The 14,356-nt window shown below is 45.6% G+C and overlaps 1 protein-coding gene across 1 annotated transcript in view; it reads right to left on the bottom strand.

Moving 5' to 3' along the window:
• IRAG2 (inositol 1,4,5-triphosphate receptor associated 2) overlaps positions 1-14,356 on the bottom strand; it is a 36,765-nt gene that overhangs the window by 13,468 nt on the left and 8,941 nt on the right. Inside the window, 10 exon segments of the mRNA XM_071551590.1 lie at positions 1,165-1,246; positions 1,983-2,124; positions 3,522-3,591; positions 3,991-4,056; positions 4,940-5,001; positions 7,032-7,194; positions 7,641-7,755; positions 10,126-10,289; positions 12,517-12,618; positions 12,882-12,995. Of these exon segments, the coding sequence (XP_071407691.1) occupies positions 1,165-1,246; positions 1,983-2,124; positions 3,522-3,591; positions 3,991-4,056; positions 4,940-5,001; positions 7,032-7,194; positions 7,641-7,755; positions 10,126-10,289; positions 12,517-12,618; positions 12,882-12,995 (1,080 nt within the window).

Raw genomic sequence — 14,356 nt, 5'->3', positions numbered from 1 at the left:
ATTCAAAATTTCCCTGCCAGTTTTCAGAACAGACCCTGGACACAGCCCCTTTGCCTTCTCTTTGGGACAAACTTTAACCTTTTTATTTTCCCCCTTTACAATAGTCACATGGAAAGCAAAGCTTATATTGAAAAATGATAGCAAGGATGGAAAATGGCATTTCTGAGCCCAGCTGGAATTCCAGAAAGCTCCAAAGCAGTGAAGCACAGGTGCTTCAAACACCTTTGCAAGGCTGTGGCTTTCCAGAAGGACTGGATAGAGCAAGAACCCTTCAGATTACCCTCTGTAAGGTGACTTAAGCAGTAGCACAAGCTGGGGGTTCTTCACCTGCTCCAGCCCAAGCAAGCAGTGGGTTGAAACCACAGGCAGTCCCCACCACTCTTACTTTCTATCCTCACTGCTCTTTCTGCTTTGATTTGCTGCTACAGCTGGACCAAAGGTTATTATTTAAATATTGTTAAATGTTTAGTGCCAAAGGTTATTTCCAGGTTCGCAGAAACCACTGAGCAGGATTCTTCCATCATCACCACCAACACTGGAGTGTGTAAAGCTCTTTGGAATGCTCCGTGAGGCAGAGCTGGGGTGTGGAGCTCAACAGTGATTATTGTGGCACAACTGGGCGTGCTGAGCTGCAGCTCATCGTGCTGTTGCCACAAGAAAATTGACTGAGAGCTCAAGCTGTGGATGCAAAATTCAAGGCAGCAGAGAAGGCATAGCTGAGTACAGCAGCTGAGGGGAAGCTTTCACCCAGCAAAGGTGGCATTTCTCAGCTCTGACATGGTGCCCATGGGAGAAACGGCAAAGAAAGGCAGCACTCCCAACTAAAGCATCCTGGGGCTCCTTCCAGGTGGAGGAGAGCAAAGCACTCAGACTTCCCTGGTAGAACTGAGTATTACTGCACTGTCTCAAGCCTTGAGACCACATTTAAAATGCTCCTCAGCTCAAAGAATGCCCCAGTTGCACGTGAACACCAAGACATTTAGATTTATGACCACGGTATTCCCGAAGCATGCCCAAAAAGGAGGGCACAGCCCAGGCAGCTCCCTGCTGTCTGCTGCCACCTCCATCCACCTGGCAGCAGAGCTGATTTACAGCTCAGCAACCTGGAGCTGAATGCCTGAACCCACTCAAACCCACATGTGGGGCAGCAGAGACAGCACTCACCTCAGTCAGTGAAGAGTCCATCACTGCAATGGAAACAGGAAGGTCTGCATCACTGGAGTCACCAGCAGAGCATATTTTCCACCTGGCAACACACACTTGATTTGCATCTTGCCCAAACAACAGTGAGATGTATTGCCCATTTGCCTTAAGCACATAACAACTGAAGTCACCACTATCTGTATCCTCAGTCAGCTGATCTCTCAGAGAAAGACAAATTCATCACTCACATCAATCCCTCCTCCCCCAGACAGCAAGAACCACCACCAGGCCTTTTCCCAACCTCCTCCACACTGCACAGTTCTACAGAAAACCAGTAGCAAAAGCTTCAGGAGCTGTTGAGTCTTTTGCTGCAGACTGCCTGTCTCTGCACCTTCAGGAACATCCTTATCTTTTAAAATATTCACTGCAATTCTTTCCAGCTTTCATAATCTTCAGCAGTTCAGCCTCTAGTTTAAAGATCTAAGGAGGCAGCTTGGTAAGCAGAGATCACAGAATTCCTGCTCTAAACTCTGCAAAGATAAAGAAGTGACTCCTCAAAGCCAACAGGATTTTGGCATCTAATGGAAGCACCAGTTGTGAGGTAAACATGGAAAATAGACAAGAATGCCTAATTCATGCCTCGGTTCTCCAGCATGAAGTGGAAACACCATCTCTGTATTTGGCTGATTACCAGCAGTTCCAGCACAGAGTGTTAATATTTGTGGACAGAAGCAAAGCTGATCACCAAGTGTCCAGCACTGCCCACTAAAGGCCCTGCTGTTGAATTCAGCACATCCCATGGGCTCCTCCACCCCCAGGAGGTTGTTTCTCCCTCTTACTTGTGTTCCTCTGATGTCACATCTGCCACGTGTCCCAGCTCTCCCCTTGCCAAGGTGCAGCTGCCAGAGCTCTGCCTGCCAGGCTGATCCCAGCTGTGCCCAGGAGGGTTCTTTGGGCAGGAGGTCTCCAAGTTCAGAGCATCTGTTCGGACAGACAAGCGAGAAGAGAGGTGGCCATTGGCAAAGTTAGTCAAAAACTGACATGCAGCTACATCTCAACTAATCAAGCAGCAGAACAACCCAACAGATTCATAACCAGGTCACTTCCCTCTTGGTATGAAGGTCATAGGCTATGTGGCCTCAATGATTTTTGCAGATGGAGACTCTGTGGCACCTGGGGATGGGCACTTTCCATCACTCAGGTTATAGAAACAGCTTTCTGGTAGTGCATTATTTTGTGTAGCAGAGGGGGCCAGGAACTAAATAATCCTTTCTTACATCAACACTTGAGTGGTGCAAGGTGAGAAAACCTGCCTTATTTGCTTTGGTATCACGGGAAGTTGCAGGAACATTCCCAGCTGGCTCAGTGAAACAGCCCTTTCAGAGCAGCAGAGGGCTCTTATAAGAACATGCAGGAAAGAAAGGTTGTCTTCTATTTCCATCAGTATGGCCTAGAATTAAATTTGACATTCACAGGCTATTAGTCTATTATTATGATCTCTATTTAGGTTAGATATATGGAGGAAGTTCTTCACTGTGAGGGTGGGCAGGCCCTGGTACAGATTGGGCAGAGAAGCTGTGGCTGCCCCATCCCTGGGAGTGTCCAAGGCCAGGCTGGATGGGGCTCTGAGCAACCTGGGCTAGTGGAAGGTGTCCCTGCCCATGGCAAGGGGGAAGGAACAAGACAAGATTTAAGGCCCTTTCCAGCCCAAGCCATTTTATTTTCTGTCTATTATGATTTTATTCTCAGTAGTTCTGTTACCTGTTCAAGCTTTTAAACCAGGACTGGCCTCAGCTCAGCAGCAAAGGAGCACTTGCTGTCTCAGTGGGAATGGGAAGAACAAGACTAGAGCCCTATTGCTCTTGTCAGGAATATACTTGGATGTGTGATTTATCCTGAGAGTTACTTGAGCTTTTCGTAGAATAGAATGGATTGGGTTGGAAAAGACCTCCGAGATCATCAAGTCCAACCCTTGGGCCATCTCCAGTCCCTTTACCAGATCATGGCACTCAGTGCCACGGCCAAGCTCAGCTGAAAAACCTCCAGGGATGGGGAATCCACCCCCTCTCTGGGCAGCCCATTCCAATGCCTGAGCACTCTGTCTGTAAAGAATTTTTTTCTGCTCTCCAACTGAAATTTCCCCTGGCAGAGCTTGAGCCTGGGGACTTGGGCCAGGCTGACATCCAGTCACCTTTTCAGGCCTTTCATTGCAAGCACTATAAACACAGGGCAGCCTCCTGGATCACATGTAGAAATAGGGTAGAGCCCACAAGAAATTTTCCACACCCTACCAGCACATTTATCACTATTGATATTGTTTTATCAACTCTGTATTTCAGGAGAGAGACAGAAAATTGGCCAACACCACCAGATCTTACCTAGCAGAGGGGAACTGTGCCAGGATAGAATTTCCAAGGGTCCTTCACTCCTTTTCGAGTAATGGAGCTGCTAATTGAAAAATAAAAAGGGCTGCTGTTCAATCTCACTGAATATATTAATGTCACCAATTCCCCCAACTTCATAGTGGAACACCAACAGTTACAAGCACATCACCTGTTGCTTTTTTGTCTAGAACAGCTCATATCCTTAACAGGTGAAACAGATACAGGAAGAGGGAGAATAATTCCACTTTACACTTGCAAGAAAATACATATGGAATATACTTTTCTAGACAGTCAAACACATCCATGCAAATACATCACAAGTTATTTATATTGAATGCTTGACTTTGCAAAGTTTCTGGCAAGGGAATGTATTTATTTTCCTCAAGTCACGAATTTAAAGACCCAAACAAAGGGAGTGTCACACTTTGAGAGGCTCAGCAATGGTCAGAGCAAACACACTTACCTTCCCTTTCACAGGTTCAGCTGGTGTGGGCAGCAAACCATACTCAGAGTCTAACTCTGCACAGCACTGTTGCAGTAGAGAAAGAGTTTAAGGCAGGCAGATGCAGAAGAAAACACAAACCAAAAAAGAAGAGAACACTGCTAGTGATTCTGAACAAAATCTTTCAAACTGAACTATTTTCAGCTATTAGTTGCAAAACTCTGCAGTTGTTTCCCCTTGCCACTTTCGGCCTTTAATTCTGCAGACTGTCATAGACAAATTAAGTTTTATTCCCATCCAGCTGGCCCATTTTGATCCTGCTCCTCTGATGCTCCGTTTACAGCCTAAGAGACACTTCAGGGCCTCCTGTTTGCCATTAGAAATACCTTGTTATCCTGTGTTAAATCCAGACTGCTCAGACCCTGAGCTACAGCATTCCTTACTAGAGCTGGTTGAGAAAAAATGTCTTTCCACAATGTCTCCCCCTCCACCCCCATCCAAAGTTGAAACAAGTAATTTTATTCAAAGCAAAGCATTCCAGAGTTATGTCATTTCCAACATATTTCCACAGAAGGCCACAAAGGTAGTAACTATTTCAATGCCTGGAGACTGAAAATATCTTACAGGACAAGAGGTTTAAACATTTGTTTTCAAGTCCGTCTGCAGAAGAGAAGGTTGATTTTGGGGGCCAAAAACATCACAGCAACACACCAGAAAAGGTGTGTGAAGAGCACAACCATTTGATGCCATCACCAAAACCACACCTGTAAGTATGTGAGGATCCCCAGTCCATTGTCCCCCAGAAGGGTTGATAAGGAAAACAACAACATGCAGGTTGGTATTTACTGCACCCACACGTCAAAAAAGAAGAAACCTGATGCTGCCAGATTGTTTGCAGCTCATCTCAGCTGTGGTTGTCCTTCCCCAGAGCACCTCCTGTGCAAAGCTGAGCCCCCACCCAACGTCATACCTGACACAGCAACTCACACAGGCACCTCTGCAGCAGTTCCCATCGCAGGGCATTGGCAGTTGCTATGAAGAGACAGTCACAGACCTGTCAGGGTTCCTTACAACTTGATAACAAGTTGGTTGCACCTCTAAACCTGATTACTGCCTGTCAGAACTCACTGTAATTAGCATTAGTCTAGTTGTGCCTGCAATAGTTTTTACAAGAAAGAAAACACCACTTTCTTCCCTGTGGTTGCATTTCCCTTTGCTGCAAAGGAGGGGGCAAAGCTTCCCAACATTATTAACATTATGATGCCAAAGTTGCCTGTGGAAACAGATGAACTATTGGAAGAGGAAACATTTGTCCTTTCAGTTTGACATCCTGCACAGAAGTTTGGAAGTCAGCTGGCTTTATGTTATAATTAGAAGCATTTTTTGCTCAAGTTTGGAAATGCAGAGACCTGTCAGTGGTGAGTTCTGCCTTAATTCTGTCATACCTTTAATTTATACCACAGCTACTTCGGAGGGTGTAAGGGGACTTTATTAGCCCTGTAACCTCAGTGCCCAAGCACTGAAGGCAGGTCTCAGAAGCTTGGGCAGCTGGAGCAATTAGGAGAAAGGCACAATTAGCACCTGACACCCAAAGAAGCTGTGCCAGGCTGACTTTGGTTGAGCAGCAGCTTCCTCAGCCAGCAGGTTCCTTAATTTCTTATCTCTCACCATGCAGGTGGAGGAAGCAGGGGGTGGAAGGGGTAGGTGGGGAGGAGACCACGGCCCAGCTCTGTCTGGCTTTCTACAGAAATCCAATATAAAGCACTTTTCTTCTTCCCCCAATTGCCAGTCTTGTTTGTGAGCCCTGTCCTTCATAACACTTTGCAACTTCTCTATACATCTGCCAGCTCAACTCTATGAAATTCATGTATTAAATCTACAGAAAGTGTAGAGAAATCACTAACTGGAGTAATTTAAAGCCAAAATATCAACCATTTTCAGGGTGGTGGCATTTTTTAGAGGGGAAGGAGGAGAACCTTTCTTTTTTTTTTTTTTTTGAGTCAGAGTGGCACCAATCCACATATCTGGGGTCCTCTCTTTTTTCTCTTACTCCAAATCACTTTGCAGAAGAGCTTTGTCTATTCAGAGCTGGGAAGTGACACACTATTTCCATTGTTATGCCTCTTGTTAAGAAAAAAAGAAAAAAATATCAACTCCCCAGTCTGAAGGAAGCAACGAGCATGAAAGGAACACGAGCACACACACATGAACAGTGCCAAAATCCTGCTCACAAGTGGGTGAGCACAGTCTGGAGCTGTTCCTGCCAGAGCAGTGCAGAGCAGTTGTGCCTCAGAGCTAAGACAGAAGGTAATTTTGCCTCCAAAAATGTAATTTTCCCTACAAGACAAACTGGTTTCACATGAAGTTGTTTACAATGCATGTTGAGCATCAGTCACATTGCCCTGGGAAATGCAAGCCTGAGGCAAACAGTAGGGTAAGTCTGTCAGGTTCCTCCTTTCTAACCACGTGTGCTGGAATCAGAGCACTGCATTATTTAGTTCCCAAGTTTTAGAGGTGTTGGTGTTAGTGAGCAAGAGGCAGTAGGAAGTTTTCATGGCTCTGGGGCAGGAGTTGCACGTGCACAACAAACACAGGGACAGGATTGCTTTGCACTGAGGAGAGCAGCAGTTATTCAAAACCACGGAGCAACTACAAGCAGCACACACAAAAAAAAGAAAAAATAAGGTTTGTCTAGTACAGAAAGCTTAAGAAAGAGGGGTGACTTTGTTAGGAACAAGGTGAGCTGTGCGGGTGTGGGAGCAGCACCTTTGGTAAAGGAGCACCCGTGGAGTTACTAATCCTTCCTCCTTGGACATTTTGTTAAGAGGGTCTGAAGCTTTGGTTGAGCCCAACACCCACTCCTTGGGATCCCACCTGCTTCTCAGCCCAGATGCCATAGTGGCAGAAGGAAAAGTAGAAATAAAGAGGAAAAAAAAAAGACTCCACAGGGCATTTTAGTGACTGACCTGCACATCAGTCCTATCCCCCTTTGCTGTCACTAAACCATAAAACTATTTGCCCATGCAAGAATGAATGCTGGCACAATGCCAGGAGTTACTCACTTTTCTCCTGTTCCACCTTTCCCTTCAGCAACTGGCAAGTGCTTGTTAAAGCTGCAATGCCATCCCTGAGCTTCTGCTGCTCAGAAATGGCTTCCTCCAACTTGCTCCTCGAGGATGCTGCTTCCTCACGGGCAGAGTGAAACACTTCAACTTGATCCTCCGCCTAAGCACAAGACAATATTCAGGGAAAAAGAATTAAAAAAAACCCAAAACAAAATAAAAGAAATAAGCAGCCTGGTTAACACAAGGAGCCTCCACAGTTCACGTAAATGAAACCAAACTGCATCTGTTCTTTCTCAGGAAGTGATAAAGCTCCCTCTGAACTTCTGCATTTTTACATTGGGGTGGACTGTGTATGGAAGCTATTTTTGGGTGCTTTTTTCTCTTTTCTTTTTTTTCCCTCTCCTTTAAGCCACCACAAATATGCAATGCTGCCTCTTTCATCAGCAAACTGTTGTCACCACCCCCTCAAATTTGACTTCCTCTGCTGGTTCCACTCTTGCAGCGAGGCGCACCATCCCGAACACGCGATTTCCTTTCCCAGGGGCAGCCACTCAGCCTTGTGCCTCCTCTTCTTTCCTGAACAGGAGGAGCTGCACTGGCCCTTACGTGTCTGGTGGCATCCTCAAGCTGCTTCTTGGCTTCCTGAAGCTCCAACCCAAGGGCTTCTGCCAGCCCAGCAGCTTCTTCTTGGAGCTGTTTGACAGTTTCTATTTCCTGTTGCCTGTGGGGGAACAGCACAAACCACAACCCATTAGTGACATTTTGGGAGGTCATGCCCAGGAGATGACACAGCCTGGCTGGTGGGACATGGCATGAGGACCACAGGCAGCTCTAACATCCTCCAGGCACTCCCTCTTGCTAAGCACAAGTCACAGGATGTGCTGAGCTGGAAGGGACACACAAGGATTATCCAGTCCAACCCTCAGCCCCGCACAGGAGCATCCCCAAGAGTCACCCTCTGTGCCCCAGGGCATCATCCAAACACTCCTGGAGCTCTGACAGCCTTGGGGCCATGGCCACTGCCCCAGTCAGTGCCCACTACCCTCTGGTGGAAGGACCTTTTCTGAGATCCAACCTTTCCCTGCCCTGGCACAGCTCCAGCCGTTCCCTGGGTGCTGTCCCTGCCCTGGCACAGCCCCAGCCCTTCCCTGGGTGCTGTCCCTGCCCTGGCACAGCCCCAGCCCTTCCCTGGGTGCTGTCCCTGCCCTGGCACAGCCCCAGCCCTTCCCTGGGTGCTGTCCCTGCCCTGGCACAGCCCCAGCCCTTCCCTGGGTGCTGTCCCTGCCCTGGCACAGCCCCAGCCCTTCCCTGGGTGCTGTCCCTGCCCTGGCACAGCCCCAGCCCTTCCCTGGGTGCTGTCCCTGCCCTGGCACAGCCCCAGCCCTTCCCTGGGTGCTGTCCCTGGTCCCCACAGAGCAGAGATCAGTGCCTGCCCCTTGTAAGGAAGTTGTAATTTCAGTGAGGTCTCCCTTCAATCTCCTTTTCTTCAGCTGAACAGACCAATTCAATGCAGGCTAAGGAGGTTTTCCTACAGCAGGAAGGGGATGGAGGTTTTTCCCTGGTGTTCCTCCAGCTGAACCAGTCCCAGACTGTTGGGTACCACAGTGGAAGCTTATGAAATAACAGCAGATCTCAAACAGAAAGTCATTAGTGGGACAAACTATTCTATTTCAGTCAAAATAATGTGTTTTCTCATGGCTTGGGAGAAACAGTGATCAGATGTAGAGTCAGATAGCCCAGAGCTATTAATGCCACTTCATCACATTAATATCTTAGTGTTTGAGAGGATATTTCACTTGACAGCAGACACAAATGCCATCAGAACCACTGCCAAAGAGGATGGCTAGCAAGGAAACCTTTATTCTTCATCACTACAGAAACCCTTTCCTCATTTCTTCTCTAACTCATCTCTACTTTTTTGTTCTTGTTGTTGTTACCACCACAATTTTGATGCTGAGAAGCAGCTTTAAAAACCAAGGCACCAGCATTTTTATCAGCTCTTTCCCAAGCACTGGGAGAGCACAATGGGAGAGGTCAGTGGAAGGTAAGTCAGGCAAGAGTGTGGTACAACTGCACCACGTCAGCCCTTGGGATCTGCTCACACCCAAAGCCAGGCAAAAATAATTCCCATTCAGCATGGGATAGCAGGAGGCTGACACTGTGAACCAGCCTGGCTTCCACAAAGACAACAAAATTCCTGTTGGTCAAGTGGTTTCTGCCAGAATAAACTCTTTTCCAGGATGTCTGAGGAAATGGGAGAGCAGGCAGAGGTCTGTCTGCACCTGCTGTGATTTGCTGCTCTAACTGAAAGAGGGTGGGCTTAGATTGGATATAAGGAAGAAGTTCTTTGCTGAGGGTGGGCAGGCCCCGGCACAGGTTGGGCAGAGAAGCTGTGGCTGCCCCATCCCTGGAAGTGTCCAAGGCCAGGCTAGATGGGGCTCTGGGCAACCTGGGCTGGTGGAAGGTGTCCCTGCCCATGGCAGGGGGTGGGACTGGATCATCTTTAAGGTCAAAGACTATCCTGCGATTCTATTTGTAACATGAAAAATCACAGCAGGAACAAGTTACATTTTTCTATTTAATGACATAACGAAACTTTGGGAAACTAAGAAATCCCATCTCTGGGGCTAGTAATTGTATCCCACAGCAATAATACCTGCAGGGATATATTTTACAGACCTGTTTGGCACAAACCCAGCAGTTAATTTAATGTTTGCACCTGCTAGATAGGCAGGGCCCTCCTGCTTTAACTGCTCAGCCTGTGGTCTCCCTGGTGTTTTCAAAGACACCTCCAAGCCCATGTGTCAGTTCATACATAAACCTGAACTCCTGCATAGTGTAAATGGAATGCTAAAAGCAAATTCACTCTCCAAAACAAGTTGTTCATTGTTTTTTGGTTTGGTTTTTTCCCCACCTAAAAAAATAAGTCTTGAAAATTCAGTGGACTTTGTTCCACAAGACAAAAAACCCAAACCCAACAAAAACCCAAACCAAACCAGCCCAGCCCACTAAACAGCTAAGCAACCAACCCAAAATATAAAAGCCAGCTCCAAAGCTCCCCCTAGAAAAGGCACCCAGCTTTGAGAGGTACCTAGCAGAGAGCTCTTTCCTCAGGTGGAATTGTTCTGTCCTGGTTCTCCTCAGGTTTCCTGCCGTTCGAACAAAATCCTTCTCTAAGGTCTCCTTGCATTTTTCCAAGAGCTGAAGTTTCTGGATCCAAGCATGTCTTTTTTCTCTTAGTTCTTGCTTGAGAAGCTGTGGAATGTGAGAATGGGTTGCCATGTGGTTAGGGAAGGAAGAGAGACACAGAGGAAACCAGTTTACATGCTGAGAATTGATTTCTCTGCTGCACCACTCAGCGTCCTCCCCTCCATCCAACACTCCAGCAGTGAGGATGAAACTCCACCCCAAGGGGCCCAGACACAGCAACAAAACCCCAGAAAAGAGGTTTCAATAAGAACCATCTTGCAGAAAGCCCTAAAATGGAGAATTCAGGCTTCTGCAATCCTTTCCTCAAAGTGCAGCTAAGTCCACTGGTACCACTTTGGGTTTGTTATTACAGCCAAATAAATAAAATATCCAAAGATCTGATAAATCAGTTGGTCATACACACCTAGCACATGAACTGTCCAAGGAACAAAGGCTTTCAGTTTTATTATCTCTGGTTTATAAGATAAAAAGGAAGTGTTGATTAGCTTTGCATTGTCTATTTCTGTGAACTTGCAATTGAAAATACTGAAAAAGGGCACTGGATTCTTCTTCCTTTGACCTTGCTCCTCTGGACACATGGAATTGTGTCCTCAGCTTTTAAAGAATGCTTAATGAGAGTCAAACAGAGGTCAGGAAAGAAAGAGGTTTATATTTCTGGGAATTTACATCCCTTCTAAGGGGCAAACATCCATCCTACAAGTATGGGCCACCTTATCTCCTTGCAAGTTTGAGTCAGTTCATGAGCTTCAAACAAAAAACACAGAGCGCATCAAGTATCATACTAAAAAAAAACCCAAAACCCCAAAACCAGCCTGAGCAGCTTTTGCTGATAAGTCTGCCAGGATGCCATGGGATGTGCCCATGTGCAATGCCCACATCCTGGAGATCACTTGCTCAGCCAAGGCAGGCAGCACTGACTCTTAGAAATAGCATAAGTGGTCGAGGTTTATCAGGGCACATGTGCCATTCTTATCCTCCAATAGGAGAAGGGTGAAAGATTTTGCTGCCCCTGTCTATATACACTTAAATAGATGTATATATTCACAAAAGCAGAAGCACACTTCAAATTTACTGGCTGTATAATATCCTTTCAAATGTACTTGAAAGCACTAAATAACAGCAAGACCTGTCCATAATACATTTCCTAGGAAATGGTGGGGAAGTGTTTGGGCTTCAGGTGATGGTGCAGGGTCTAAGATTTAATTAATGTGTCAACTAAAGCTTTTTCTAAGGCTGGAAGAAGCTGCTTTGAGTATCTTTTTTGGACCTACTGTTGTTCAGCTCCATATACCAAATTTCCCACATATCGGACTGGTTTTCACAGTTTGTTTGACATGGAGTTTCTTCCCATCCTCATAGAGCCTGAAGGACAAGACCTTTTATTTCTAAAGCATCTTGTTCTCCCTTAATCCTCTGCTAGTTTATCTTCCAAATTAATTGCTCTGCAAGAGCCAAAAGAGGATTTATTTGCCATGATCAACTCCAACCCCCACACCAAAAGTTTTAGCTTCACGTGTTTAACAGGAATACAATTCCAGTGTCACTTCAAAAGCATTTTTCAGCTCTGACAGCTTTGAAGGAGGAAGTTTTTAGTCAAGATCAAAAAACTACAACAATTTATGAGCCAGCAGTTTCCAAGAGTCTACCTAAAGAGACATCAGCGTTAAAAGACCAAGACGCTTGTGCTTCCTCTAAGGGGAAGCCTCACAAGAGGTATGAGGAGTAGGAGAAATAAATTATGCAAGATTAAGTTGTAAAACACTATCTTGTTGAAACTTTTCCTGTGCAGCACGTCCAGCAAAAGCAAAACTCCTCACCTTTCAAAACAAAGTAAACCCTGGGAAAATTTTGCTTTGGAAATCTGCTTCTAAAAGCCACATCATCCCTCCTCCTCTTGATGGGGAGTCCATCCAGAAGCACAGGAAAATTCAGAGCACAGGAGAAAATGGGTTTGAGCACACAAACATGCAATGGGCAGAAAAGATATCACAGGGCCATCTGACCTCCTTTTCCCCTTCAAACTGACTTGCTGCATCTGCCCTTTCCTCCAGACAAAGGGAGATCTTGCACAAGATAAGTCAGGGAGAGCACAGCATGTAAGTGCAAAGCAGTCACCCCTTTCCTCCTCAAAAGCAAAACAACAGATGCTTTTTCTCTCCATTCAGCCACCTCCAATCTAGATTATGATCTCAAGTAACCAATATGCAGCAGTAAAATGCCTTCCTTCAGTTTTGCACAGCCCCACTATTTCACTAAATACTTTGAGACTTACCACAAGTTTTGTTTCTCAGGCTTGTTGCATGTCCTCATCAGGATTTTTCACCCATTCTAATGAAGTCAGGACAAGCTCCTCCACTTCAGAGGCTTCCTCTTGCTGAAAAGGAAAAAAAAAAAAAGAAAGAACATCGACCGCAAAACAACAACAACCACCCCAAATCCTGGCATTTTAATGCTGCCCAGAATCACCCAGGTTACATGTTGTGATATTGTTAAACTGTGCCCCTCTCCACCCTCAATAAAACTATTCTTATTATTTGAAGAGGAGCAAACATGATGGGATTATCAGTGCTTGGAGAATTCCCAATTAAAAGGCTGACAGAAGAGCTGACCCTTATTCTCATAAGCTCTGCCACTGACCAGGTTTTCTATGATAGTCTGAAATTTTTCTCCTTCATATTCAGGCTCCTGAAGTAAAAGCAGCTCTTCACGGTCCAGTGCTTGCTCCAGGGCTGTCCACTCAGTCTTGAGAATCTTCGAAGAGATGGAAGAATCAGCTCCTTTAGTTTGACATCTCCTTATTACAAACCAGCAGCAGTGACATTTAGACTTTCCTGAACTATCCCCTGCACTGTATTTACCAGAAGGTCAGAGCTCACAAAACTTAAAGCTTGTAAAAACTTTTCAAAACAATCATGTCACAGTGATTTAAAAAAAAAAAAAGGCAATAAAAAAGCAAGGTGCTGAATGATCCAGTGTAAATACTCATGTCAGGGTACAAAGAGGAAGTCAATAATTAGTCATCTTCATTCAGAAGAGGCTTTACAAGTATGAATAAGCAGAAGGTTTAGTTCTTTACAGGTGATTTGGTATTTTGTCTCATTACAGCATTAGAGAGGCAAACACTTGACTCACTGTGGCCCTGGGGAGCTGCAATATGGGACAATGCTTTAAGTTTTGAAACAATGCAGCCTAGCCAAACACACTCTCCTTCCTGGGCCTGGAGGTTTAGTCCAATATTAGATTTTTTTTTATTTTTGTTGTTTGCAAATGCACCCTGTACAAAAATAAGCAGCTGCACGGTGAAGTCTTAGAAGAAAATCACTCCCTAGAATATATTTGGTATCAGCTTTGCAGCAGAATTTGCATCTGAAGGGAAGGATGGGGCTCCATGGTTTGTCTTTAGGGAACAGAATAGCTCGGATAAAAATGAGGACCAAAGCTGTAATTGCAGCAGGATCCACCTGAGCAGGGGCAAGGCAGCTCCAACAACCCCCAACTTGCCAAAGTTATCAGTGGTGGATGGAGAAGGCGATCCCACTGATTGTGGAGCTGAAGAATGCTGGGACCAGTCTGACTCATCAGCTCCAAGTGAAAAATTCTGAGAATATGCAGAACAATGACAGAAACTGGCACTGGTGAGGATGTGACAGGTAAAGTTCCTGGCCAAGGCACCAACAAGGTGGTATCTAATCTAAAGCAGCTCTAGAAACATCTGACTGACAGGCACATAAAAATCCAGTCCCACTTTTCCAAGTCTGGGACTTCTGACACAGCCCTTCCAGCAGGGATTCCTCCCCTGGGCGGGACATCTCTCCAGGTTACTCCTCAAAGCTGAGCTGAAAACATCTGCCCATGGTCATCAACTGGGTGAGTAACAACAACCTCTGTTTAATAATCATTAAGCCAGCTTTGAAATTAGTGATTTAATAGCTAGTGCACTGTACAAGTAGTTATAATAGCTACACTGTAGCAGATAACTCTGATTAAAGTCGTTCAGTCCAATCATAATCATCAATTTAATAAATAATTTACTCTATTCATTTAAATGTATTTGGCTTGCCATCTTTGATCCTGTGTGAAGGCTCAATTACACCTCCAAAAACTTTGAAACA

Source organism: Pithys albifrons, chromosome 3 (assembly GCF_047495875.1).
Source record: "Pithys albifrons albifrons isolate INPA30051 chromosome 3, PitAlb_v1, whole genome shotgun sequence".
Classification (NCBI taxonomy): Eukaryota; Metazoa; Chordata; class Aves; order Passeriformes; family Thamnophilidae; genus Pithys; species Pithys albifrons.
This window is presented reverse-complemented; position numbering and strand designations above follow the sequence as displayed.